The sequence below is a fragment of the Anabrus simplex genome, chromosome 4 (genome assembly GCF_040414725.1).
Source record: "Anabrus simplex isolate iqAnaSimp1 chromosome 4, ASM4041472v1, whole genome shotgun sequence".
Classification (NCBI taxonomy): Eukaryota; Metazoa; Arthropoda; class Insecta; order Orthoptera; family Tettigoniidae; genus Anabrus; species Anabrus simplex.
The window spans coordinates 362,185,925-362,210,879 of record NC_090268.1 but is presented as its reverse complement, the minus strand read 5'-3'; the positions used below and the strand labels follow the sequence as shown (position 1 = coordinate 362,210,879).

At 38.0% G+C, this 24,955-nt stretch overlaps 1 protein-coding gene across 2 annotated transcripts in view; it reads right to left on the bottom strand.

Annotated features, from left to right (window-relative positions):
- LOC136871991 (protein shisa-5) overlaps positions 1–24,955 on the bottom strand; it is a 167,224-nt gene that overhangs the window by 6,321 nt on the left and 135,948 nt on the right. For both annotated transcript variants that reach the window (XM_067145779.2, XM_067145780.2), the window contains exons 3-4: positions 22,151–22,278; positions 9,401–9,565 (exon numbers count right to left, since the gene is read on the bottom strand). In XM_067145779.2, the coding sequence (XP_067001880.1) occupies positions 9,401–9,565; positions 22,151–22,278 (293 nt within the window). The remainder of the gene's footprint in view (positions 1–9,400; positions 9,566–22,150; positions 22,279–24,955) is intronic.

The following is a 24,955-nucleotide window of genomic DNA, read 5'->3' as shown; positions in this document are numbered from 1 at the left end:
ACTCCATGTCGTACGATGTCGGCATGTAAAAGATCTCTGGTGACACATTTGGTGTTTACCCGACGAAATTCATTAAATCTCAGCCATAGATGCCCAAGAGAGATCCGGTTTACTCTGTCTGCCATCAAGTGGGCCTAGAGTAAAACTGAACGTCAAAATTGACGAGCAGACAGCCAGATGGTGTCAAATCGAAATGTCTGCACACTGTAGCTGAGGCCATACAATTATGATTATTATTATCATCATCATCATCATCTTTGCCTGGTCGTTACCTAACTGTTGTATTATTGTTATTATTATTATTATTATTATTATTATTATTATTATTATTATCTTATCGCGTGGAGAGTCTGCCTCTGGATGCCGTTGTGTATGGATCTCAATTGTTGTTGCTATCTTACGAGCATGTATTTGAGTATGTGATTACTAACATATTGTATTACCTGACCGGATCTCTCTTGAAGTGTACGGCATATGAACGATGACTTCTTGTTTCTTTCTGTTCGTGGTTTTATATTGGTGAAGCTAAATTTTACTATGCTATTCGGTTCTATTTCTGGGATATGCTATGTGACTGATATTTTTTGTCAGAGATGTCTTTGTGATTGATTCGTGCGACACATTTTGCATTTATCATTTTCTGCTACGCGTTCGGTGTAGTGAACCCTCCATTAAGAATGGTCCTTAGACAATTTATATTTTTTAGTGTAGATAACATGTAAAGTAATTTATTTTAGGTTTATTCAAGGAGCTCCTTTCTTAATTAGGTCGCTAGGGTTAGTATTTCGTTTAAAAAAATTATATTTTCTTAAATTTGGTACTATTTACATAAATTATTTATTTATTTGTCCAAATTAAAAGATGGTATATTTATTTGTTAAAAACCTCACCTTAGAATTTATAAATTATTTGTTCTTATTTTAAAGCACTATATATATCCAAATTTCTCTTCTTTTTTTTAAAAAAAAGAAACAGAATTACTATGTATTTATTTTTATTTACTCGAAACTTCAATATTTCTTCTAACTAGACAAAACTGATTTATTTCACCTTTTTATTTTCTGCTAAAGACGTAGTAGTTTATATTAATTTTTGAATTAATTATAGTATAGTTTTTTTGAAACAGGTGTACAAATTTTTCTTGTAGATGCTTGTTCTGGTTCCCTTGTTGATCCCCCCCCCTTTTTGTTCCTTGGGAAATGGGTCCCTTGTGCTAAATATTCTCTCTCCCGCATTTATTTTAATTTTATTTTTGTGTTTTGGTTGCATTTTGGTTTTGTTGCTTCCTTGTTGTGATACGCTTACCCCATGGTGTCACTAGCCGGACATCATTTTGATATCACTTATGTGAGGGGGCGTGTCAGTCCACAACGGAACGCTCATGACTAGTTCCATTTGGATGCTCACTTTCGTTTCCAATACCTCTAGAGTCCTGCTATTAATTTTTCCTTTCTTTTCTGTGAAAGAGGTTTGCGAGATTTAACAACCTTAGGTAGTGGTGATCAAGAGATCACTATTTTACAAAATTTAGGTTGGTGTGAGACATCAGAATCAGAAATCACAGCGGAAGCTAAGTCTTTTTTAATTCATTAAGCCACATGCTTCCAATCATGTAGCTTTTGATAACTAAGATCATCATCTTCGTAAGCCTGCTGTTGTCTATTCTCAGAAGGTGCCCGTAAAACTTCAGCCACCTACGTCGCATGCCTGTGTTAGCCATTTCCAACTGTTGATGCAGTTCAGAGTTCGCTTCCAATCCGTAGGTTCCAACCGGGGCACTCTTGGCCCATGAATTTTCCAGGGGGAGGGGGATAAGTCTTTGGACCTTTTCGAGGTCTTCCATGGTGCATTTCCTGTTCATCAATAAGGTCTCCACAGCATATAAGAACTGGGGTCTGACAACAGTTTTGTAACGGCATATTTTGGCATTCTTCGAAATGCACTTCTTGTTGTAACGGTTTTGCAACAGTTTGTATACTGTACTGAGTTTGGCACATCTGTCTAGAATTGAAGTTCCATCTCTACCACTAGGGTGGACCCATTTGCTGGATACTGGAATTGACTGACTTTTCCAATCTTTCCATACATGGTCATCAAAGGGGCTTTTCTGGAGTGCTTATTCTCGAAGTACAGTACTTGGTATTTCCGTATGATATTTGTAGTCCTGTCTTTGCTGCTGTCTCATGAAGGGATTGAACAGTAACTGCAGCATTCTTAGAATTGTTGGTTAGGATCGTGATGTCATCTGTGAAGACCAGGCTCATGATCTTGATCTTCCGTGTTTCGGCTCCAATAATATCCGGTTTGATTCCGAGAGTGCTCAGTGTAAGTTCCCAGGTGTTTATAATGTTGTCAAGCACCAGATTGAAGAGAATAGGTGAGATATAATCTCCTTGTCTCACACCAGTTGTGATCTCAAAACTCTGAGACTGTTTAGATAACAAACACATTTTTTGATCCCCATTGAAAATTGTGTATATCAAAGTTTAGGAATTACAGGTCAGGTGATCATTTTGAGTCTTATTTAGCACTCATCATCATTTTCCTTTATTCAACTGTAGCCAGGTAGGGGCAAATATGGTTCCTCTCCACTTTCTTCGGTCTTTCCACCACTCCTCCTTCAATACTGTGTCCCAGTCCAGGTTTCCTTCTATAATACTGCATTGGATTGTGTCCTTCCATCTCAATCGTGGTTGTCCACGGCCTCTCCTTCTTTGCATTTGCAATTCCATCACCCTTTTTTTTTTTTGGCATTCTTTCGTCACTCATTTGCTTTATGTGCCCAAACCATCTTGGTCGGCTCTTCTCTATTCTATCATTCATTTTTTCCACTCCAATTTCTTCCCGGATTTTCTCATTCCTTATTTTGTCTCTTCTACTCTTCTGTATCGTACTCCTCAAGAACTTCATTTCGGCTGCTGTATTCGGCTCTCATCCTTCTTTGTCATTGTCCAAGTTTCTGCTCCGTAAGTTGTTATGGGTACGTAATACATCTTGTACATAATTCCTTTGCTTCCACTGGCACATCTCTGTCCCATAACATGTTTCTTACACTATGATAGAAACAGCTTCCAGCTTGAATCCTCTTACTAATCTCAGCGTTCAGTCGAGCATTCTCCATTAATTCACTCCCCAGGTATTTAAACGTCTCCACTACTTCCAGGGGCTTGTCTGCGCAGGTCTAATCTGACCTTTCCCTTCTTTCTCCCCTCTAGTCATAACAAGAGTTTTACTCTTTTCTACACTTGTTTTCAATTCACATTCTTCGATCTTCCCACTAACCACATCCAACTGTTCTTGAACATTCATGTCCTCTTCTCCCCAAATCGCAATATCATCTGGAAATAACATAATGTTCATTTGTCTTCTTCCATATGTTGCTTTTGCTGTTCTTGTGATGTCATCCATTACTATTGTAAACAGGATTGGTGATAGAACACTTCCCTGTCTCAGCCCACTAGTTGTTTTGAACCAACTTGTCCTGCCAACTTGTGTTTGCATGCAACTACAACATTCCTTGTACATTGCCATGATCATTTTTATTAATCCCTGTTCAATTTCTTTTTGCACCAGTGTCCCAAACTTTAGTTCTGGGGACACTGTTATATGACTTTTCAATGTCAATGAATGTCATCACCATATCATTCCCATACTCCCATTGCCCTTCCATTAGTTGTCTCATAATGAAAATGGGCTCTATTGTTGACCTTCCACTTCTGAAACCAAACTGATTTTCCTGTATCTGATTTTCAACCCTCAACCTAATCCTACTTTCCAGTATACTTTCCCTTATCTTAGCAACATGGGATATTAGAGTAATTCCCCTGTAGTTCTTCAATACTTTCTTATAGCCTTTCTTGAAAATCGGGATGATTATTCCTTTTTGCCAATCCTCAGGGACCTCCTGAACTTGATATGTCCACTGCAGGCCTACAGCTCCAGCTGCCTTTATTATCTCCACTGAAATATCATCTATTCCAACAGTTTTTACATTCTTCATCTTTCTTATTGCCATTTCAATTTCATTAATTGTAATTTCTTTATCCATTTAGCACTATATTTTATTAAATCAATTGAGTTTAGTTTACTACAATTTTATTTAATTAATCAAAGTTTGTTATGATTCTGTTTAATCAATTTGAGTGAATTATTGTAATAAAGCTAATTTTATTTTGCTGTTGTTTGGTTACCTGAATTTAATATCAGTAGGCTAATTATTTCAGAACATGTAATAATTATAGTAATTTCTCAGATTTCAATTAATACTTCAGTTTAATTCAGTTTGGTTAATGTAATCCTTATGTAAACCAAAGAAAATGGAGCAGTAGACGTTCCACTCTCTGGGAGAAGAGTAACGTACATATTTTGAGCAACACCAAGGGAGGGAGAATTTGAATTGAATTGAATTTATTGATAATGATGATATACATGCCACTGAGGCTGAAAAGCCCCTTTATGTAGCGTCTACTTATAACACAATACATGTTTATGAATATACTAACTACATTTTATAATATTAAAATATTAAATTAAACATTAAACTTAAAAGTTAAAATACAGATACCAATTCCAATAAAATTAAAACATAAATCATATAAGAAGTAATAAAGTATATCATTCGATTTTTAATATTTTAGGCTACAAGAATCTCAGGAATATAAAAAAACAGAAACAATTTTCTTAGAAATATACATATTTCTTATTATTAGACACAAGAATACCTGATCTCAGCCCCTTGTGTACTCCTCCAGGAAGATAGATGTTAAGGACTGCTTTAGTTGGGTGCAGTTCCTGTCATTTGCGAAACGGTGAAGATTAAAGACATTGAAGATACGGGATGCAGTGCAAACAAAAGATTTGTTAAATTTAGTGGTACGATGAAGGGGAATTTGAAGGGTAGTTTTTGTAAACCTATTATCTCTGTTATGTACTGACTCCATAGATTTAAATGCATTATATAGGTAGGGTGGGGTCTTCAGTTTGAGAATTTTGTGCGTAGCAACGGCTACTGAGATTTCCCGTCGTTCATGGAGTTTCAGCCATTGCAGCTGTATGTAATAGGGTGTTATGTGTTCATCACCCCTGGCATTTGTCACGTAACGAACACATGCGTTTTGTACCCTCTGTAGTTGTATGTTCAAAGTTTCAGATAAGTCGTTGTATCAACTGATCCATAGTCAATTATGGGGAATATAAGACTTTGAACAAGTAGTTTCCGCATAAAAGGTGGTGTACATGACACATTACGTTTCAAGATATGCATGGATGACACAACTTTTCTGATCACATTTGACGTATGATCAGACCAGGATAGGGTTCTGTCGAAAATGAGTCCTAGATTGTTAACGGTGTCACTATAATGGATATCTGAATCTAGAATTTTAATGGTGGGAGGGATTTGAGGTCAACAGTTTTCAGGAGTTTTGAGTAACCTATGCAAATAAGCTGGGTTTTAGCCACATTTAATTGGAGGTTATGATTTGCGCTCCATTCGATCAATCGAGAGATATCATGGTTGAAATGCATTATACAAGAAGGTGCGTTAGTGGGACTGAAGTGGAAGTAAGCTTGTAAGTCATCAGCATACCTGTGAAAAGTACTACTTTTAAAGACTTCAGAAATGTCATTAATATAAATAGAAAAACATAAAGGACCGAGGACTGAACCTTGTGGTACGCCACAGTTTACTGATTCCCAGATAGAGGATCGTCCATCAACAAACGTAACTCTTTGTGATCTACTTGATAGATATGATTCAAACCAAGACAGAGCACTCTGCGAGAAACCAACTGACTTCAACTTTGCAAGAAACAACTCATGATTAACAGAGTCAAATGCCTTAGAGAAATCAAAGAGACATAAGATAGTAAGCTGCCTCTTATCGATGGCCGCGCGTATATCGTCCGTAACTCTCAGCAGAGCCGTAATAGTACTATGGCCCTTCTTGAAGCCAGATTGGTAGGGATTTAGGATGTGAAATTTAGACAGATATTCACATATCTGCTCATGAACAATTCTTTCTAATGCCTCACTAAGTGCACAGAGGATATTGATAGGCCTAGAATCACTACAGAGTGTTGGGAATTTCTTTTTGGGCACAGGACGTACATTGGCACGCTTCCATTCTGAGGGATACACTCCATTCTGTAGAGAGAAGTTAAATAAATGCACAAGGGCAGGGCAGGAAGAAATATGTCGATGCAATTAGAAATCATGGATCTTGAGATATTATCTGGACCTTTAGCTTTAGTTCGAATTGATCTGACTGCTTTTTCTACCTGTGAAGGGTGTACGTACATGAAATAGAATTTATCTCTGTTACTTGGAGTGACAGATCTATAATGTCTGGTAGTTCCTGATACTTTCGGAGAGTTGAAGTTAGAGACTGATGCCATATAATATTCACTTAATTCAGATGGAGTAACAGGCATCTGGCTATCTTGAGAGTGACTGACTCCAATACCAAGTGATTTTGCAGCACGCCAAGAAGCTGAGGTGCTCTTACAGTTACGAAAGATGTTGTACGCATACTTCACTTTAGTGTTTCTAATGACTTGTTTTGTCTCATTACGCAAGACCCTGAATTGCTCGTAATCATCTGGAAGTTTTGTTTTAATAAATTTCTTCCTAGCTCTGTCCCGTTTACTTATCAATTCCTTAATACGCTTATTGAACCATGGTGTTGACTGGTGTTTTACGAGAATTCTTTTTGGGGGCGCATGCTTGTCATAAAGAAAAAGTACAAAGCTGTTGAAGAGAGAGACTTTTTGATCTATCACATTTATTGTGTCACAGTATCTGAGATTGCACGCTTTTTGTGGGAACTTGGCAACAGAAGCGTGCTGAAGTTTCTAGATACTCAAAAAATTTATTACCCCAAGCAAACCTCTTCACCGGCAGCGTTGGACGCACACAGCTCCAGGAGATCTCGTGGGAATTTTTACCTTGGAGGGAAAAGAAATTTATTAAATATTTTCCGCTATGAGAGGAATGCAGAGGATTGGATACAAGAACTGCAATCAGGGTATTTTTCTGAAAGTTTTGATATGTGGCACGGCTATAGTCGTGATCAAAATGACACTAGAAGTACTTGACATGCATATCGCGGGAAGAATTTTCCATACGCGGGCGCCAAATGAAGCCCACCCATGGAGAGCTTGGTAGCGAGAACGCGAGCCTGATAATAAATACGACTGCCAAGCATGCCGTAGTCATTCACCGGGTGGATCGCTGTCATGTAAGGGTCTGTCACGCTGGTGCTCAGCGAAGAGAAGACCGCATTTATCTACAAGCAACGCACTGAAAGTTCACCTTATTCTGGGGAAGATTTCTCCTACATTACGAGTGGACTGGACACTGCTCATCTGGTGCGGGGGAGCAGTAACGGGGACTGAAGCTGTCTAGCAGTCTTCACGGCACCGAGAGTCGACTCTGGACCATCGGCGACATCGAAGGGGTGACCCTCCAGCCACCTGAACAAGCGGCAGAGAAGATCACATCAAGCCGGCCAGGATGTCACCCGCCTTCGAACCACGTATTCGGTCACTAGCTTCTAACGTCGTCATGATGCTGTAAATCCAGGATGCCTAAAGGAGGACTGTTCAGTTGTATCTTCAGACACAGGTCAGAAATTTCCATTACATAAGCATGCAACACTTCAACGCGGGATAGGAAAGTGTAGATAGATTGGCCTTTAGCCAACATGTAAATAAATTAAGGTATTAGTCTTCGTGTAATTAGAATCTATGCCCCAGGACTCGAACTCAGATTATTTGTAGTGCATGTTGTTAGTTTTTCTTTGTTTATTGGTGTCATTATTGCCGATATTAGATTCATGGTAAGAATTTGAGCTCGTGTATTTCATCTATTGGACCAATACGGTCTTATAACAGTAGAACTAAGACAGGTGGTTTAGGTAGTAACCAGGTGCAGACATAGTGTCGGGCGTAACATTTGTTGTAGAACGCAGAAAGCCTAGGATCTTCTATAATTCTTAAACATACTCGGGTCGACATATCAAGCTGAGCAAGTCATCTAATAAGAGGCCTATTAGAATTGTGTAATAATATTATTATGCCCCGAGGATTCAGTGGAGGCTCTATTGAGAATCAGATATAGCAGTGAAGTAAGTGTTTGTGTATGTGAGCACCAGTAAGACGGCCAGGCTAGGAATGTGCTGCTGATCGCACCCATGCTAAGTGATATATGAGCCTGTTGTATTTATATTATTTGCGAGAGAGTATTGAATTTGTAATGTAAAGAATAAAATGGCCTATAGTAATTATATTTTAATGAGGGCAATACGTATGTCAGATTTAAGGGCCGAGGAGCAGAGAGAATCACCCCTCCACATAACTTTGTTTATACGCTGGCAGCTGTGGGATATTTATAGCCGAAGGGAAATGACTGCTCTCTTGGTACAAAAAACCGAGGTTTAAGAGGCTAATGTATGTGCTTTCAGACATCAGGACACGGATGTCTGAAAGTTGAAACTGTGTGTTGTCTGTCAAGAATACTGTAGAGCAGTGACCTTTTTTATATAGTGCGGTCTTAGAATTAGTCGATGTCATTCATAGAGGTTTGCAACTTGGTAGATGTATCGGCATAACGTAAACATATGTTCCTTTTATTTATCTGTTGTTCTATAGTTATTGTACTTGGGAAGGTCTCAGGATCGATTCCCAGACAATGAGTGTATATAAGATGTTTGTCTAGAATTTATAGGATAATTAGGAGCACTGAGGCATAGATTCACGTAGAAAAGAAGTAGGTTATTGGTAGACATGACTTGCATTTGAGCAGATTTATGTTAAATTTCATTTAATTAACGTAATTGTTGTGGTGGTCGTTGTAGTGCTCGTCGTTAAGTGACGAAGATATCTCCTCCAAACCATATACACGTCATAAGGAACCCGAACTTGACAAGAAACCTAACAAATAAATTTGTCTATGACTATCATGTCAATTATAAATGCCTATGATACTTGCTAATTATCGAATCATATAGACTATAAACCTGTTCAAACAAATGTTAAATCGAATAGCAGCTCATTTTTAGTTATTGTGGTTAGTGGTAGTTTACACCTTGCACTTTCTTATTATTCCTCTTCATTTTTTTCACTTTATATAACCCTTTTTCCTTACCTGTTACCCCTGAAGAATTCTCGTATGCCGGAGCTGATGGCGAGGCATACTCATGCAAGGTAAGCTATGTGCCATTATGATTCACTTGTTGTGGATGTATTGTTCACTATGATGCACTTAGTTTGATCTTGCATTGGCCTGACGGGAACTAAGTCATTATAGGGCACAGTATCCCCACATTTCCTTGACATGCCCAGGAAAGTTCAAACTCTGAAAGACATAAATAAGTAACCCAAATTTTAGGAGAGAAACATACCTTGCATTAAACCATAGTCTGGATAACCAGGTGGAGGATATCCCGGAATTCCTGGTTGAGGAATAGGCGTTCCATGTGCCTGAGTCACGGGCAAGCTTCCTATTCCTGGGTAAGGAGGAGCCGGTTGCTGGACCGTAACAACAGTTGTTGGAGGACCCTGCACCCCTGGGGGAAGAAAATTATTATAAACATTTGACATTAAAAATTACAATAAAACACATTCAATTTTTAGTTTCTCGAGAGCTTTAGCTTAAAAATGAATACTGATACAGTCTTTCCCTGCTCTATGCAAATTTCAATAAATGTTCATACCAATTATATGTTTTGGCAATTCTTGTTTCTTTAGACTTTTCCCACAAGACTGAGATGAAAACACCAATATGATCAAAAACTAAAGGAGATTTATGAAGTTTATACCTGCATGGTAGCCCAGATAGATGAGGGGGGTTGGCGCCAGGAAGGGCAACCAGCCGTAAGAGTTGTTTAAGGGTGGCAACAGAAAATGCTAAGGCGTTCTCCAGGTAAGTGTGGAAGGGAGCAGAGGGAGATGTCGGCTGAAAACAAGATTGGCAGATTGTGTATGCGAAGGGACTTGAACGGAGAAAGGACTTACAAAAGACAATAAGTGGGACCAAGGAAAATGGAAACAGCTCTCCAAAAATGTCGACTCACCTGAGCGGGATAAGACGAACAAGAAGATACATGCATGGAGACTGCCTATCTTTTATTCCTTGGACAGTAGTGGTGATGATAGTCGTGCAAAAATTGTTACCATAGTTTATGTCGCATGCTTGTTGTAAAAGCATTTCAAATCCATCCTGTCACACCAAAATTTTTTTTTTTTTTTTTTTTTTTTTTTGCTAGTTGCTTTACGTCGCACCGACACAGATAGGTCTTATGGCGATGATGAGACGGGAAAGGCCTAGGAAAGGGAAGGAAACGGCCGTGGCCTTAATTAAGGTACAGCCCCAGCATTTGCAGTGTGAAAATGGGAAACCACGGAAAACCATCTTCAGGGCTGCCGACAGTGGGGTTCGAACCCACTATCTCCCGGATGCAAGCTCACACCTGCGCGTTCCTAACCGCACGTCCAACTCGCCCAGTCCAAAAATGTTTTGAAACTTAGCAAGAATGCTCAAAGGTATGTACATTACAGACATTCTCACCGTCATGCCAAACACACGATTTGGAATAAATAACCCCCAGTGTTACATGTGCAGGGATGAGCACAAGTACGAGGTTTGGTAAAATGGTGAAAACTACATCTGACAAGTCACCAGATATATTTTCTTTTAGCAAAGTCTTTCTTGAAGCATATATACACCACCTACAAACTAGACAATTCAAGTTTGTCAATCAAAATAGATCTGTCTGAGCACAAGAGGCGAATAATCTCTTTCTAGCAGTAAAAAAGTAGATTGTTCTCAACTTTCTGACCAGAAGGTAGTGGCGAAAACACAAGGGTGAGACTACTAATGGGATCACACAGGGTTCCCAGCCAGAAAGTCAAACTAATTTCCCTGACCAAAATATTGTACTTCTCTGACAAAAATTTGGCATTTGCACAATTTTTAACAGCCTCCTCCCCCCTCCGTCAGCTGTCCAACACACACCTGTACACAATATTTATTACTCAAATAGGAAATACAACATTTTGAACAGTAAAGTACATACAATTTAATAATGATCTGCCACATAATAATAAATGTTAATACATTTTATTTCTACATGAATAATGAAAGTATTACTATTAAAATTACTAATGAACACAAAATGTTGGTAATAATGTAAAAAAGATGCAGCACAACAAAAAAATTTTACACAATTTTTTCTTGTTTCTGGTAGGCATATTTTATCTTCAATCCTGGTTTCACATTCTTGTGACTGCATTCTTTTAATTTTTTTTTTCTTCGTCTTCAAACTTTCTTATTTATTATTCTTTGTTTCTCAGCTTTTTTTTCTGTCCTCTTCTTTGACCTTCAGGTGTGTCGTCTCCAAGTAATCCTGGTATTTCCTATGAGCACATCTCACCGAAAACAACATCCTATGATCAATTGGTACAGATCTGACACCTCCATGCAATAATTGACTCCTCATACATGTTTTCTATCAACATTCATTTATTTATTGAAAAGCTACTCTCCACTGCAGCATTTCCATGAGACAGTATAAGACAAAGCTTTATTACTTGTCAAAGTTCACTATACTGTTTGCTTTCTGCTAAAATGTCATCAAAGAAAATGTTTAAATCCATACTATCATCAGATATTGAGATATATTCTTTGAATTTAGTTTCCAAAGCCTCCTTTGATTCAAAACAAAGAGAAATGTATTGTGCTTTAGCCCTATCGGCCACATCATCATCATCATCACCACCACCACCACCACCACCACCATTGACCATCTCCAATTGCCCGGATGTGGTGTAAGAGCCCCCCCAATTTTTGTCTGTCCATGAACCACTGTTCTCTCATAATCTTCTCCCAATCTTGTCCTCTCTCCTGGACATCATTCTTCACTAGATATGTCCATTTTCCTCCAGGTCTGCCCACTGGTCATTTTCCTTTTACTTCTCTTTCATATTCTCTTCTTGGAGCCTTGCTTGCACTCATCCTTCTTACATGGCCAAACCACTTCAGTCTTGCTTTCTGAATCCTCTGTAGTAGGGAGTCTTCTATTCGCACCTCCTCTCAGACATTTTCATTCCTGAATTTGTCCTTCCTGGTGTTCTGTATCATGGTGTGTAAGAACTTCATTTCTGCAGCGTGGAGTATTGAGCTGTCTTGTCTCGTTAATGTGGTAGTTTCCAAGCTATACGTGAGGATGGGTGTACAATATGATTTTCTTTTTTTGCTAGTGGCTTTACGTCGCACCGACACAGATAGGTCTTATGGCGACGATGGGATATGGCTTTACGTCGCACCGACACAGATAGGTCTTATGGCGACGATGGGATAGCAAAGGCCTAGGAGTTGGAAAGAAGCAGCCGTGGCCTTAAGGTACAGCCCCATCATTTGCCTGGTGTGAAAATGGGAAACCACAGAAAACCATCTTCAGGGCTGCTGACAGTGGGATTTGAACCCACTATCTTCCGGATGCTAGCTCACAGCCGCGCGCCTCTAACCGCACAGCCAACTCGCCTGGAATAATATGATTTATATGTCATATTGTTTTTAAAGGTACTTGTTTATTCCACAGCAGTTGTCTTAATTAGTGGTAAAAATTGAGTTACCTTGCTAATTCGACTGTCCACCTCATATCGTGCAATGTTGTTGTTTGATACTATACAACCCAAGTACTTAAACATTTGGAACACTGTCTCCAGATTGGTGACATTTATTCTGATTTGTGGTTTGTCATCTCCCCTCTGTAACTTCATCACCACCATCTTAGCCTTGTTGATATTTAAATCATACCTCTTAAACTCTTGACTCCATTTCTGCAGCTTTTTCTCCACATCATTTTCAGTTTCACCCCAGATCACTGTGTCATCTGCAAAGATGAAAGCTTGCAAGTCCTGCTGCTCCTTTTTTTTAGAGCCTGTATTATGGCATCCATCACAGTGATAAATAAGAAGGGTGACAAAGCACTGCCTTGCTGTACTCCTCTCTTCGTTTCAAACCATTTGGACAGCCCGCAACTCACTTGCACACAACTTCTGATTTTATCATACAGCATCTTCACTTTTGCAATAACACTGTCACGAACTCCCAGCTCTTTTACGTATTTCTGGATATGCTCCCTTGGTGCGCTATCATAAGCCTTTTTGATGTCTAGGAATAGTAGAAAAAGTGGTTTGCCTTTCCATTAACATCCTGACAGCAAAGATAAGGTCTATAGTTGTTCTTCCAGGCCCAAAACCATACTGTTCCTCTTCCAATAAAGGTTCTACAATTTCTCTTAATCTACTCTCTGATTTATTCCAAAAGTTTTAGACCATGAGAAAGCAGAGTAATTCCACGGTAGGTGATGCATTTCTGTCTACTCCCCTTCTTGAAAAGAGGTAAAATTATACTCATCTTCCAGTCTTCTGGCATAGTGTTTTCGTGCCATACTGTGTTAATCAATCAATCACTACTGATCTGCATTTAGGGCACTTGGTCAGGTGGCAGATTCCCTATCTGTTGTTTTCCTAAACAAATGCAAAGAAATTGGAAATTTATTGAACATCTCCCTTGGTAAGTTATTCCAATCCCTAACCGCCTTCCTATAAACAAATATTTGCCCCAATTTGTCCTCTTGAATTCCAACTTTATCTTCATATTGTGGTCTTTCCTACTTTTAAAGACACCACTCAAACTTATTCTTCTACCAATGTCATTCCACGCCATCTCTCCACTGACAGCGCGGAACATACCACTTAGATCCGTATTGATACAGTTAAAGCTAAGAAACAATGTTAGGTTATGGTCCACCCAATCAATACTTTACCCCGTCTGCATCCAGACCGACGTAAAGGATTCCCAGCCAGCTTCTCAGGGAATATCATACACTAGTTTGGTTCAATTTAACGTGGGATCTGAAAAGAAATGACTCCATCCAACACACATTGGCAATGATATCCAACTCGTATATGCGAAACTTTATTTCTAGTTATCTTATTCTATCATAATCCTTATAAATAATGCACCAAGTTAATCATTACTTCTACTTATTTATTAAACATAATGATTCGAAAGAAGGATAGGAAGAGAAAAAAATCGGGATCTGTACAAATAATTTTCTTTGATGAAATAAACAACCGCTGAAACGCTGACCCTTCATTTGTACAACTAGCCTATGTACCTTACCTTCTACTTGCTTCATATTCATAATTGAAATAGGTTCATTTCTTCTCCGATATGCGTTCATACGAGTTAAACTGGTGATTTATAGTCTAAACCTGACAATTCTAAACATTCTAAACCTACTTTTTAATTCAATCTTGGTCTGCTCCTCTAACTGAAAATTGGAGTCTAGCATCATATTTAACTAGTATTATGTCCTTTAATATCATCAGTACAACGTCTTACCTGAAGTATTATCTACTTAGATTGACCAATCTGAACCTAATCTGATCTCCATTATTTAGATCTGAAATTTATATCTGAATTTTTATTATCTGAAATTATATTATCTGGAATCTCATTATGACCTCCGATGACTTCTTGGGTTTCGGAATGCTCAATAAGTTTCTTGTATACAGCCACTATTTGCTGTTATCAAGTTATCATTGTCAAATGAAATATATCTACACCTATCATTCATGTGTTAAATTCATATGTCACATTAGCAGACTTCAATATGTCACACCTATCTTACATTAAGCACAAATTAGCATTAGAATTCAAATATGTGCCAATATATATTGTGCTTTCTTCCTTGGTAACATTATAAACTGACCTCTATATGTATTCTGCTGTGCGATTTTACTGAATTACTTCATGACCTCAACTTGATTTGGGATGGAGAAACTCTGGGTGTCGAATAATCCTATTACAATCCCTTATATCAATATCTACTTCAAGTATGGAGGCTATCAGCTGACTATGGTACATTAATTACTATGAGTTTTGATCTAAGATGGGAATACACTGTGATCATACTTGCATACTCTCTTTTGGACATAAACCTTACCATACCATGATTATTCAATATGATCCTACTCTCATGTGCCACTTAATTTCACAATACCTTCATCTTTCTTCATAATAAACAACGCATACACCTTCGCATTTATTACATTTCCATATATACAGTATATTCAATTCAACTCTACCACTTCGTAGTCACTGCTTTCCTCATTTCAAATCTTCTTAACCCATTGAGCAGTACTGCTGTCCATTTACGTCAGTGTTGCGTATGGCCCACGGGAGTACTGCCATCTATTTACATTCTCGAAGTTTGCTCCTGAACAGTACCGCCGTCTATTCACGTTTGATGTTGAATGTTTGAAATTATTTCCTGACATCGTACTGGCAGATTTTTAGAACAAAGTTGGGGGATATTTGACATGTTCAGTGAACTTTATTCCGTGTTTTATCACAACACCTCATACGTTCTGTGACGAAGTTCTGTCGCAGCATCCGTAGTTCGTAACTTAACTTCTTACTCGATTGTGCTACAAATTACAGCACCCGGGAACTGTTTTCTATTATTGTTTCCTGCGAGTGCATTGCATGAATATTCCTTGACAACACACATTATTTATATTTTCCCTCATCTCTGGTTTCCGAAAAACAAAAACCCTCTGATAGTAAACAAATACACGTGGTAATGGCGGGATTGAATCACGGATGCGAGCTTGCTTCGGAGGATATAACTAATATTTTGACTAACGAGGAGTCCGACGATGAAATTGATACTCATGATAGTGATCGTACTTCGTCCGATAAGAGGGAAATTGGTTATTCCTCGAAAGACGACAACACAGAAATTAAGAAGAAGTGCAGCACTATGCTGTCGCAAAGAAGGGTAACCTGTCAGCTACTCAAACCGAAGGAAGAAAGTCGAGTTCTGTAGGCAGGTTTCTTGCTACGCTTTCTGCTCATTTTGATCCATCAAATTCAGGTGTTAGTGATAATCTTCATTTGAATGATAATGACAATAATTCAAGACATGAAGTGTCGATTTTCAAAGAAGTTGTTGATCGTAATATTATGACCTTGATAGCGTCAGAAATGAACAAGTAGGCCTACTACTTACTTGTTACAGAAAATGTGGTCGTAAAGGAAAAGTCGAAGTTACATAAGTGGCAAGGCATAACCGTAGAGACTCTTTATCTTTTCCTGGCAACTGTTTTGTTGATGGGCCATGTGAAGAAAAAATGAAAAAAAAAAAATTGTTCAAAACTCCGATGTACGGTAAAGTGACCTCTAAATGTCATAAAAGAAAGAAAAGTTCCACCTGATCAATACTTATTTATTATAACATGTATAATAGGACCGGTTTCGACCTCTTACAAAGTCAGCTTTATTAGAATCGTATATTATTTGCATCTTTGTATTATGTCTAACTATTTAAGAACTTTATAACAGATTCTGAATGACAACATTATGGTGGTTATGCTTATGCTTTGCTAAGAATTTCTAATTTTACAGCTTAGCTAAAAATTATATAAACAAATTAAAATGCTCTTAATACATAATAAAGTATGACACAATATATACATATGTCCAATTATTGACAAGAATAACTGAATGATACTCTTTATGCATAATGAGTATGTTGGACTAGTTTTGTGATACAATAGGCGTTTGCCTTGTCCGTTAAAAGGAGTTCCATTAACATATAAATGCTTAGTCATGTGTGAGATAAGCTTAATTGTCACTTATAAGGTGGTTAATATTGCGTTCGTATTAACAGTAATTACATTAGCTAATATGAAATTATGTGTTGATTGTCCATTAAAATAATAAATTACATAAGCACAATGAAGCATTAGCAGACATGGTAAAATGTGCTTGGATGCACTGTTGACAGTCTAAAGCAACAGGTAACAGTATGTTCTTGCGCTGTTTTTATAGTTTGTATTACATTAGTTGATATGAAAATTGTCTATTAAAATAAATTACACATTAAAACATTAACAAACATAATAAGATGTGCTTGGATGTAAATGTCTGTTGACAGTCTAAAGCAACAAGTGACAGTATGTTCTTGTGTTATTTTTACAGATCGTTAAAAGTGAGAGTTATAAGCTTGAGTTTGTGTGAGCATTTTGCCAATGTACATTGTACATAATTCAACCACTTTTATCTTTCTAATGTTCAAATTTTGTTGATTTGAAAATAAGTTTGCGTATTTGACACTGCTGATGTTCTCGAGATTGTTAAGTGCAGTTCACTTTGAGTGCTAAATCCGTTGCTATTGGTGGCTCTTTCCTTTCTTATGATGTTGGTAAGTATCTGTAAGTCGAAATGAATGAATTAGAGATTCTTATTTGAATTAATGTTCTCATTGCTTATTAGTGTATAGTGTATGCGTACTATGATGTTTACTCACTGCTGTTGAGTGGTTGAGATGTGTGCAGCTTGGCTGTCTGGCACGTATTGTACCTCGTACTTCTGGTGTTGGTTTCGGTTGTTGTAAGGGGAATGGAGGGGTGAGTGGGGGAAGCTTCCACATGTGTATGGGCGGAGCCAGGCGTGTCCGCTATCTGCGTTATGGCTTGTGTATGATGTTGTTTGTTGACTAATCTGAGGTAGTAATTTTTTATAATAGGGATAATCTTGTTAAATAAAATATTAGTTTTTTCAGTTATTTCGTTAATATTGTAAATGGGGTTTGTATATTGATCAACAGACGACAGCTTAGCACACAATATGTCTAGACTCAGCTAAAGACCCCGAGTTCGCTAATGCAGACACAACATCACAGGTTGCTCGGCTCCTACCTAAGGCAAGGGTGCCCCTGGAGGAGCTTTACTGTGATCAACCCCACCACCTTGGAATGAAGTGTCCTACAATAGTTGGCCAAGGGAGGTTAGATAGACAACAAGTTAGAATACATCATGCCTAGACTCAGCTAAAGACCCCCAGTTCGCTAACCCATGCTCTCTCAAGTCAGGTATCCCTTTTAGTAGCCTCTTTTGACAATACTCCATAAGATGACGACATTCTATTGTCTGAAGGTGTCCGAGGACGTAGCGGGTGGCTAGAGGTGGATTGCGCGTGGCGGCCATCTTGCGCAGCAGCCCTAGAGGTGGATTGCATGCGGCGGCCATCTTGCCCATTAGCCCCTGGGCCAGAAGCGGTCTTTTCTCACTACTACGAATTCATTCAATTATTCTTGTCAATAATTGGACATATGTATATATTGGGTCATATTTTATTATGTATTAAGAGCATTTTAATTTGTTGATATAATTTTTAGCTAAGCTGTAAAATTAGAAATTCTTAGCAAAGCATAAGCATAACCACCATAATGTTGTCATTCAGAATCTGTTATAAAGTTCTTAAATAGTTAGGCATAATACAAAGATGCAAATAATATAAGATTCTTATAAAGCTGAAGATGACTTTATAAGAGGTTATACATGTTATAATAAATAAGTATTGATCAGGTGGAACTTTTCTTTCTTTTATGACATTTGGTGACTATCAATACGGAACAAAATGAAATTTATCAATCAAGGAAAAAGTAACCTCTCTCGACAATTTCTCCCTCCTTCTAACGCTGCTTCACTTTTTCACTTTTCTGACAACAATCTATAACCCCAGGTGAGAGACTTTACAAAATTAGGCCTATAATAAACTCTTTCAGAGAGAAATTCTGATCTATATTCTATACCTTCCAAAATATCTGTATTGAGGAGAGCCTAGTTGCTTGGAAAGGTCGCCTAAAATGGAAACAGTACATTCCATAAAAGCAACACAGGTTTGGTATAAAGGTGTTTATATTTTGCGACTGTGAAACTGGGTTTATCCTTGATTTTACTGCATATACTGGAAAGGATATGGACCTTGAACACGATGAAAAATTTGAGTGCCTGGGTCAGTACCACACCCTAAAGATATTTTGATAAGTGAAACTGTTGTAAAATCAAGTCAGTGTGTTGTAAAGTTTACAAACTTGATCACATAGAGAGTAGACCTAATAATATTTTTGTGAATTTTACTATCCTTTCTTTATTTTTAGAAAAATATTATCTACGCCACTCATTTCAATTACATTGAAGGTATCAGTTTTGTATATAAGTGTAAATTATGTAAATTTATTAATAGAGAAAAGTTATAATCAAAATAACATAAAATTAAGGAATCAAAATTGTCAAGAAAAAACTCACTCCTGGTGGCTTGTGAGTGTCACCAAAACTCACTGATCAAAAGGTTAATAACCTTCCATTTATCATAGCATTAAACTTCCCTCGACGATATTACTTCTGCATTTACCCATAATTCACATAGGATCTATTTCTTCTTCGCATTACATAGCCGTTGTCATGTCCATCAATATTATTACCTCCTAGAATCAATCTACATTTCACACAGCAGGTATTCTTCCCAATACTCTTTGAATTACAACAACATAGCCCTTTCGTATGATTTGGGATCTTATAACTATATATAACACACCCTCTTATGGCATTACCAAAACTATGGCTAAGGTTAGAATTCACTTATAATGATGTCACTTCCTACACCAATATACATATTGATTAGCACAAATATAATTCGTCAGTTTACATGAAATTGGTTAGTTCTGTCGGTCATGTTTGGCACATGGGTTATATGTGACCTGCAATTGAGTTTCGCGAACATTGAGGGATTACAGAGTGTGCCAAACGAGAGTTAACGATGCGATCAAAGGCCATCTCCAAGTCAAGGAACGCCATACGGATGGGTTTGGTCTTCTCACAATGCTTCTCTGAAAGCAACAAAGCAGCGTGAATGGAACGTGTCGTACCACTCCCTCTGATGAAACTGCATTGGTTTGGAGTTTTAGAGACAATCTTATGGATCCTGGACACAATTACCCATTCAAATATTTTCATGGCATGACAGAAAAGCCATGTGTGAGTTGTCAGTCTATAGATCAGTTTAATGCAGCTTTCCATGCCACCTTATGTTGTGTTAACCGTTTCATTTCTTGGTCTACCCCTTTCATTCTTACTGCCTAGACTTCCCTCAAAACCCAACTGAATGATGATTATGATGATGATGATGAAAGGGGCCTAACATCTAGGTCATCAGTCTCAAAATCCAACTGAACAAGTCCTGGGTCTTAAGATGTGTCCCATCATTCTATCTCTTTAAATTTCCATCCAAATCGATCTCCTCTCAGAAATTCAAATCAATATATTTTCATTCGTGATTCATACTACCCACCTCATCTTCAGCATTCTTCTGTAAAACCACATTCCAAAAGCTTCTATTCTCTTTCTTTCTGAATTAGTTATCATCCATGTTCCACTTCCATATAGTGCCATGCTCCAGAGAAAAGTCTTCAAGAACATCTTTCGAATGCCTACATAAATGTTCAAAGTGAGCAAATTTATTTTCTTATTTTATTTTCCTTGTACTAGTCTGCATTTTACGTCCTCCTTACTTCCACCAGCGTTAGTTATTTTACAACCCAAGTAACAATATTCACCTACTTCCTTCATTTCCTCATCTAATATCTCCTGCATCACCTGACTTTCTTTGGCTGCACTCCATTACTCTTGATATGGACTTTTTTATTTTCATTTTGTGCTCCTTCCCCAAGACTGTGTCCATACCAATCAGCATTTTTTTCTTATCTTCTGCAGTGTCAGATAAAATAAAACAATATCATCGGCAAATCTCAGGGTTTTGATTTCCTCTCCTTAGATTGTGATTCCCTTTAAAAATTCCTCTTTGACTTCTTTTAACATCTGTTCTAAACAAACTCTGAAAAGGAAGGGGGACAAACTACAGCCTTGCCTCACTCTTTTCTGGACTGCTGCTTCTTTTTTTCAAAGCCTGCAGACTGATTTTTCTACAGATCGCAGATGATTATTCTTCATCGGCGTGTGATCCCGATCAACTTCAGAATCTTCAATAGCTTGGTCTAATCAACGTTATTGAATACCTTTTCTAGATCTACGAATGCCATGTACGTGGGATTGTCCTCCTTAATTCAGTCCTCTTAATATCAGATGTAAAGTAAAGATTGCTTCACATGTTCCTACATTTCTTCTGAAGCCAACCTGATCTTCTCCCAACTCAGTTCAAATTTGTCTTTCCCTTCTACTGTAAATATTACATGTTAAAATATTGTAGGCAAGAGATCTAAATCTAATGGTACAGTAGTTTTCATACTTGTCAGAACTTGCTTTCTTGGGAATAGGTATAAGAACATTCTGCTTAAAATCAGATGGCACTTCTCCTGTATCATACATCTTACACACTAAATGGAATAACCTTGCCAGGGTGGTTTCTTCCTAATGCAGTCAGTAATTCTGAGGTTATGTCATCAATTGCAGTTGCCTTGTTCCTACTCAGGTCTCTCAAAGCTCTGTCGAATTCTGACCTCAAAATTGGGTCTTCCATTTCATCAGGATTAACACCCCCTTCTTGTACAAAAACCATTTCATCTACTTCTTTACCTTGATACAACTGCTGGATATGTTCCCGCCATCTTTCTACCTTGTCTTCTATCTCTAGAAGTGGTTTTCCATCTGAGCTCTTAATATTTACACACCTGGTGTTCATTCCCCCCCCTTTTTTAAATGCAGTATCTACCTTTCCTAGAACCATACAATCTGCAATAATCTTTCACTTCTCTTTCAGCCATTCTTCCTTAGCTGTCCTGTGCTTTCTTCTACTTCATTCTTTAATCACCTGTATTCTTTTCTGCCCGTTTTCCATTTTTTATTCACTATGTCAAACTACAATTTTGATGTTCTCGTTCACCTCTCTCATAGAACCTATGTGATAAAGATAAATTCTTAAGAAATATAACAAAGGAAAATGAATGGAAAGCAAGCTATTATTAAACCGCTCGATTTACTGTTAAGTGTAAATGACGACATGTTCGTAAATACACTTCTGAGAGGTAAAATATCGTATGTGCTAATATGCTGCCCTTCACCCCATACAATTATACAAAAACATTCACAATGACAATACACACATAGAAACTAGCTAAAAATGATTTTCAGAACTGTCAATTCATCTTGCCTTAAAGGAAGCAAAATGTGACTCTCAGCAGCTTCTTTCTGCTCTCCTGGAAATTTTTACCTCTGATATCCAGATATATACTTTCAACAATATTTCTTACATCAAAATAATTATGTCTCACACATACTTCCATACACAGTTCCATTATGTCTTCTCTTGTACAGCAAGCAACAAGGACAACACAGGCAACAGAGACATCCAGTAGCTGTAATGGCCACCACTACTATTAACAGGATTGGAATCAGGATTCCTAACCTGGAACAAAACATCTTTTTTTAAATAGTAACCATTAACATTGCAGTAATTAGTTTATTTCATGCAAGTCACAAGCAACACATGGTTTGAAAATGACATGCTAAGCAGCACTGTTGAAAGTCATGCATGAAAACTAGGTTTAAAATCCCAGCTAAGTCAACTTGATAAGGTTGCTTTTATCTTCTCCATCATCACACAAATACTGAGACGTCGTACATAATACTACAGAACAAGTAATGGAAAGGAATAAACAAGTGACATATCAAGTAATATTCAAAAAGATAGGAATATGAAAGGGAACACATAATAGGATAAACATAATACAAAGTCCGTGTGGGAAGAGGGAACAACAGCAAGACATGGGGACCAGAAGACCTATATTGATGCATAGACACAATGCTCCCAAGGTATGAAAAGTGGTCTACCTGTTCCAGAGTGATGTCTGACATAGAGACACTGAACTCTGCAAGGCTAGTCACTGGGGCAGGTTGGGCAAGAATCTTGTTTTTTATGGACATTGATGGCAAGGCCAAACCTATCATACACGCTCTTGAAACTATTAACCACTGCAGCTCCTCAGCATTCATTTAGATAGATAGTGTGACCGTTCTTCAAGTCACCAAGAGTATATTATGGTATCCTGGAGATAGAATAATCCGTTTTCCGCCCTCTTCTATGTTAATTAGCGCCGAAGCTAGCACATGCTTACCCTTTCTGGGATGCGAGTCACGCGCCACGAGTCCAGTGGACTTGGCTCTAGTTACGCATACTTACCATAAACGAGTCATATTTTCGCCTGCAAGTGAACGCGCTCTCGCTCTGGCGTGACAGAGAAGAGGATACCGAAGTCAAGCTGAGAGAGCTAAGTAGGTCACGAACACTGCATTCAACCATGGCAAACATTATTTCTTCGTTCCTTTTCCCGCAAAAGCAACACTACTAATCCCCCGCCTCCAACTGTTTTCAAGAACAGAAATAACATAATTTGCATAATACAAGACAGATTTCCATGACTAAAGGTTCATTAGAAGCAGCGAATTTTACGGTGAATTATGACACCGAGAAGTGTTTTACATGATTGTAATGAGATCATATATGTAGTAAACAAACACCCTGACAGGTGCAGACCGTCTGGAGAAAGCTGATCACTAGAACGAAGCTAAAAGTTCCCCGAGTCATAGGCTCCTCCCTCACTGGGCTACCAAGGGAAGCTTTCAAGATAGAAGCGAAACCCACGAAGCTATCAGGATGGGAATCAATCAGTGGAAACTCGGGTAACCAAGCGTTAATTTGATACCTTAATCGATCCTGAGGACATCCGATTAACGGAGTGAATTTTGTAAGGAGGAGGAGTTTTGCCCTCTCCCTCGAGTCTAACATGGTTTCATTATAAAAAGGGATGCAAACCGAAGCAAGTGTCGTACTTTGATTCTTTCAGTTGCATTGCGAGGTGGTACATGCCATGAGTGACTCTTCAGTAATAGTATTCTTTGTTACAGTGCTACAAAGTGAGTGGCAAGTCAGTAAATATTCAATAGCGGCTACAAAGTTGAAATTATGTCAGTGAAATAATAATTATTTAGTGAAAGCTTGTCGATATTAACAAAGGAAGGCATTTTAATCCTAACTATGACAATTATGCAACGTGTGAAATGATTGAGTAAATTATACATGAGTGAAATAAATGTGAATCGAATACTAGTAGACTATGCGATCGTGTAGCTAAATTCACGAACTTATTAATGCCGAGGGAATAACATAAGAGCTCAAATAACTGTGTAATAATGGATAGTCAGTTGGTAGAAGAAAGAGCGGCTTATTGATGATGCACTTGACCAGGGCGGTATCGGCTAAACAACCCCAAGCACAGTAGTTAATCTACATTCCCTAAAAACTAGTGCTGAATTAGGATGGGTTAAAACTCCGTTTGTGATGATAGCCTCAGACACCTAGTGACAGTGAAATTACAAATGTGTGTAACTAGGGGCCTAAACTGCTGATAGTGGATTAGACAGGCAATGAGGAGAAAGTAGCGGGCAACAAGAACAATACCGCTGCTTGATTAGGGAGCTCGAGTAAATGAGTTTCTCTGATTGTGGTAATAATAATGTGACGTCATTTATCACAATTATAAACAAGTCAGATCCCCTCATTGTGTTTGTGAGCCAGTGACATCACTCTCAGAAGAAGAATAATAAGAATAAGAAGAAGTAGTTCAACATACAGGAGGCCTGTACCTATTCAACACACCGTAGAACATCAAGATCTTCTCGCATTATCAAGTCATCATGCCATCGACCCAAATGCAGCCAAACACAGGACTCCATGCTGTTGATGTAGTCGCAATGTGTGCTAAACCTCTGTATGTGCCTTCAGAGTGAGCTGTGGGTGTGATCCAGACCATATGAGTACCACTCAAAAATATTTGAAAGTAAAATGTCTTGTAAAAATGTAAATACCTTAATGCATGCTAATTTTTTTAGAAATGTAGAGTAGAACTTCCCTGTTTTCAAAGGGATGGTAATAGCTACTTAATAGGGTTTGCATTGATTTTTCTTCACGGTTGGATAACCGTATTTTATTTTACTATGGGAACTAGTACATGGTATATCTAGGGCCCTAGAATTGATTAATTGTGAAGCATTATGGGAATTAAAGGGATTTTTAATATTCACGT